The sequence below is a fragment of the Berghia stephanieae genome, chromosome 2, assembly GCF_034508935.2.
Source record: "Berghia stephanieae isolate SIO BIC M18660-M18661 chromosome 2, UCSD_Bste_1.3, whole genome shotgun sequence".
NCBI lineage: Eukaryota > Metazoa > Mollusca > Gastropoda > Nudibranchia > Aeolidiidae > Berghia > Berghia stephanieae.
In genome coordinates, this window is record NC_088361.1 from 97,171,777 (window position 1) to 97,176,776 (window position 5,000).

Consider the following 5,000-nt stretch of genomic DNA (forward strand, 5'->3'; position numbering starts at 1 on the left):
GTATTTTTTTCATTTAATAGCCAGCAAATTTAGAAGATGAGTTCTAAATAAAAATGTTAAAGGGTTAACAAGCAACAAAAGACAATGAACTTAAAGAGCAAGGCTATTTTGGTGCGAGATATATTATTCAAGCTGTCATCATATATTCAAATACCCTCCTTTTCAAGCACATTGAGTATGCAAATTAAATATTTCCGTAATCGGTTATGGGCAATTCCATATCTTAGGTGTAAATGTTGTAATTACTCTTTTCATATCACATTTAACATTTGAATGTGTTCTGAGGGATTATTTTCAAAATGATTTTATCTCCATAAAGCAGGTTTATAACAGTCTGTCTTATATTCTCTTTGTGCTTAAAAATTTTAATGTTTCAAATAGCTCATCAAGTTGTTTGTCTCAATCATGAAATGCTGCGTATGGTAGAATAACCAACCTGCAAATATATCTTAGATTTTAAAAAATAATTAAATAATTGAGTAAAAAATTACTTCAAAATTATTGAGATTTGATATTGACAACTTTGAATATTATTTTTACACACTATAACTGAAAACCTTACTTCGTGTTGGTGTTGTTGCAGTTTGCACTCAGCCTTTATATCTAATGATTATAAATGTTTGATATGTCTCATACCCAGTATATATTTGAAAGCATATATCAATTATGCCGGACAAATTGTTCTTAAAATCAGTAAGCTAAATTGTGTCTCATTGTTATGTCCTCCAGAGATTTTTATTTTTGTCACATCTAAACGGTGTGTCCATGGAAAGACATCTTTTACAATTTTCCTCATTCTAATAGCACTAAACATTCATTTCGGAGATCCCAAATATTCATACATACAAGTTATCATATCGACAATGCAGTTTACTGATCCTTGGCCACATTTTATCAAGTTCATATATATGTTTCTTTTCAAGTTACTTTGCACATATTTAGACACAATACACATTTTTGCACTGAACTTTCCTATCTCAGATGTATCATTGTTCTATTACTCTTCAACCTGAAAAGACATAAATAGAACTCTTTTCTCGACTATCTGTATTTCAAATATCTTATTACATTTTTATTGGGTTTTTTTGTTGGCTTAAGAGAGGATTTAGGCTAAAAGCATTCCTTATTATAAATTTGGTCAGAATTTCTTTTTTTTTTTTTTTTGCTTTGGGATCTAACCGACCACTTTTACACATCCTTATAGATAGGATGAAGATGACGTCACTCAGGTCATTGTTATTGCTTTTTGCCATCCTCGTTTATGAGTTATGCTCACTGAACCATATTAACCAGACTATAAATGTTTAAGGTTACACATCGTTTTGTGCGCTGGTCCGTTATACTTCCGGATGCATTGTTGTGAGCTAATTAGCCAGGCGCATACTATTTATATTTACTAGTCTTCTGGAGAGGATATTTATTTAAATGGGACAATGTAATGGTTGTGTTTTGGAATAAACTATTGTTATCTTCTTTTTTTTTAATGTTTACAATCTACGGATTAAGTCGTCTGATAAAGACCATCACAAATATAGACATCTCTACTCACTGATATTAATGCTTTCTTTGCTTTTGCTTTGCTCTCGTTGTATGAGCCAATTTTGTTGCCTCTGTTTAATTTCACGGATCTGAAAATGAAATATTGATATATGTGTAAAATATGCTGTAATGAGCTATCATACCAATGATGATAATAAATACGATGAAAGATAATAATAATAATGATGATTATTACAATAATAATAATAATAATAATAATAATAATAATAATAATAATAATAATAATAATAATAATAATAATAATAATAATAATAATAAGAAGAAGAAGAAGAAGAAGAAGAAGAAGAAGAAGAAGAAGAAGAAGAAGAAGAAGAAGAAGAAGAAGAACAACAACAACAACAACAATGGTGATGAAGATGATGGTGATGATGATGATGATGATGATGATGATGATGATGATGATGATGATGATGATGATGATGATGATGATGAGGACATTGACGACGGCGACGATAATGATGATAAGAATGACAACAATATGTGAATTTATCAATCTATAAGTCTAGAGTAAACCAAAATTGTTATGGCTTCAATGACTTATGATAGGAATATTCTCAAACAAGCAAAAAAAATAAAAAAATTATATATATATATATATATATATATATATATATATATATATATATATATATATATATATATATAGAGAGAGAGAGAGAGAGAGAGACGTCTATATTGGTGATCAGACCAATGAGAATGTTAGGTGGTAATAATGTAAATCGGCTCGCATTCGCAAGACTAAAATTATATGAATGTAAGAGAGAACCAGAAAGAAAAGATAATTGTTTTATTTAAACTTAGAGATACTAGATAGCTATCTATCTAGAATGTAATTAAAACTGTTAAAAGCTAAATTTGCGACCATTTTTTCTTCATTGAGACCATTAAGTCATATGACTGTGGTCTTCTATGTCACAACTAAAAGCAAAAAGTAGCCTTAACATGGGTAGCACACAAAAGGAGTAACTATAGACTAGACAAATGTTATCGTTAATTCTATAACTCTCTCCTCCCTCTCTACTTTTTATCAGAAACTTAACGACTAAATCATGACAAGCGATCAGAAATCAAATATAAATTCATGACAATACATAAATTCTATCAGACCACCTTTTCTGAAACGTCATCTTTCCTTTTCGCATTCGATTGTTGTGAATTGTGTCTTCCGACGGGCATTTTTTAGCGTCCAGGATGACAAATTCCAGAATGGCAGTATTGAAAGCGTCGTCGTATCTATGCTATACATAAGGGACACAACTCAAATTGACATTTTGCTTCAAAACATTGGAAGGGACGTAAGGCTTATTTACCCATCGACAAAATGGCGACTGCTGAGGAGCGATTGGGATTTGATAAACTTCCAGATGATGTTATTTTGATAATATTAAAACATTTATCTTTAAAAGACTGCTTTAATTTACGCCAAGTCAATAAACGTTTCGAAGCCATATGCACGGACAAATCAATAAACAGGTATAGAGGGTTTTTGATCGATTAATTTCGATCAAATTCGTTTGTTTTCTCTTGGACTTGGAACTTGCTTATTATTATTTTTTGAAACATATTTTTAAATATTTAAAACCTTTTTTTTAAACGGATTTTTATAAGTATTGTTTTGGTTTTTTTTCGATAATTTAAATGGTCAATGATAATAGTTACTATTGTATTTGATCTATAATGACAAAACTGTAGCAAAGTCACTTTAGAAAGATCGTAATATTAATATTAATCTCTACCATTAGGCATAATGATTAATCTAGAGAGCTGCGCCGGTGTTACCAATACTTAGCTTCTATACCTGGACAAATCATTCATTTGGACAGAAAAATAAATAAAAAACTTACCGCTTACCGTCAAAAGCAGTTTAGATTTGAAGATACATTTGTTTTCTATCAAAAAACATTCGGTACTAGACAATCCTTGATGAATATCAAAAGTTGTGTTTGAAATTATATCCTAAATATTTTCATTATTCATTCCTCGCTAAATCGTGTGTGTTTTTCGTCTGTTCAATGGTTGGTGCCAAGTTGTGCCTGCCGCCTGCCGCGCAAAACAAAGGTTTTTTAAAAAGTTTATTGAGAAAAAGATACGGAAAAAAGTGTCCCTAGATAGGTATGCAATTTGGTGCATAAGTGCAGTAAAAATTGGTGCGCAAAATTAGTTCGTAGAGGATACGAGACTGTGTGTGTGTGGTGTGTGTGTGTGTGTGTGTGTCTCTTTCTTTCTTCCTTTTTTTTTTTGGGAGTGCCTACGTACACGGTAACGGGGCATCTAGCCTCAGGATCTGCGTACACGTAAACTGGTTTACCGTTGCAACACAAGCAATAGATGGTCCTCGCTGTCGTGACCGCGTGCGCTCGTGTGTGTGTGTGTGTGTGTGTGTGTGTTATTTTTTAAAAAATCAAAACAATTTTAACCATTAATGGCGAGATTCCATCTTACACTCCCCAAACTCCAGATCTTAGTCTTAATGTTATCATTAAAAGACAAGCTTTGCGATTTATAGTTTAATTGAAGCCCGAGTCGAAATAAACTCTTACTACTGCTCTCTTGGTGGAAACGATTTATTCTGCATAAGCAATCTGGAGAAAAAAATCAGTGTCACTGTAAAAGGTTAAAATTTCACGAAGAACGCACCGTGAACACCGCTGTAACAATCCTTTGATCTACGTCATCAGGCAACCCATTGTTTCTTTCATCTTTTCCCATTCCCCCTTACTATCCCCCCCCCCCCCCGCCCATCTCTCTCTCTCTCTCTCTCTCTCTCTCTCTCTCTCTCTCTCTCTCTCTCTCTCTCTCTCTCTCTCTCTCTTGTCATAATGTTATCCCTTCCCCTTCCCATCTCAATGTAAAATGAAAACGTTCTGTTGTTTGCAGATACATGTATGATTGTTTTGTTTTCTCTCTCTCACTAGGCTAGGATTAAAAACCAAGACATCAGGTAATGGGTGTCTAATGCCAAAGTATAGATTCTCTCTTTGGCCAATTTAGTCACGCATGTGGCAGTCCAGCTATTTACTATGTTCTGCCTATACCACACAATAAGTGGGATTTTGGGGGGGGGTGGGTACGAAAGAAATCAAGGTCATAAGTAACCGTGCACAAGAGCTGTATAGGGAATTGGTTTCTGGGGGTCTTGCAAATACCAAATATTTTATGGAAAGCTCTTTCGAACTCCAAGACGTCTGGTTTGTTTTGCTATCTTGGAACAAACGAAACAGAGATGTCTTGATGTGTGGCCTAGTTGTCTGATTTTGTGACCTGGATGTAAGGTTTTGTGACTTAGATGTATCCTTTTGTGTGTGCAAGCCATGCGGGTAAGTACAGCGATAGCTTGCCAGTTGAGGAAAAAAAAGGAAGAAGCAGCGTATCCGCATTTGAAAAACAAAACAAAAAAAAAACTGAAAAAACAAAACAACTTAACCTTTTAAAGGCGAATA

At 33.3% G+C, this 5,000-nt stretch overlaps 2 protein-coding genes across 3 annotated transcripts in view; one reads left to right on the forward strand and one right to left on the reverse strand.

Annotated features, from left to right (window-relative positions):
- The window catches only part of LOC144965966 (uncharacterized), a 14,667-nt gene extending 11,870 nt beyond the window's left edge, over positions 1-2,797 (reverse strand). The window contains exons 1-2 of one of the 2 annotated variants that reach the window (XM_078901883.1): positions 2,671-2,797; positions 1,550-1,628 (exon numbers count right to left, since the gene is read on the reverse strand). In XM_078901883.1, coding sequence (XP_078758009.1) covers positions 1,550-1,628; positions 2,671-2,736 — 145 coding nt within the window. In that variant the 5' untranslated portion in view covers positions 2,737-2,797. The remainder of the gene's footprint in view (positions 1-1,549; positions 1,629-2,670) is intronic. The other variant, XM_078901884.1, reaches the window with a different exon arrangement.
- An 84-nt stretch (positions 2,798-2,881) lies between these two features.
- The window catches only part of LOC144964060 (F-box/LRR-repeat protein 18-like), a 17,787-nt gene continuing 15,668 nt past the window's right edge, over positions 2,882-5,000 (forward strand). Inside the window, exon 1 of the mRNA XM_078898001.1 lies at positions 2,882-3,033. Coding sequence (XP_078754127.1) covers positions 2,882-3,033 — 152 coding nt within the window. The remainder of the gene's footprint in view (positions 3,034-5,000) is intronic.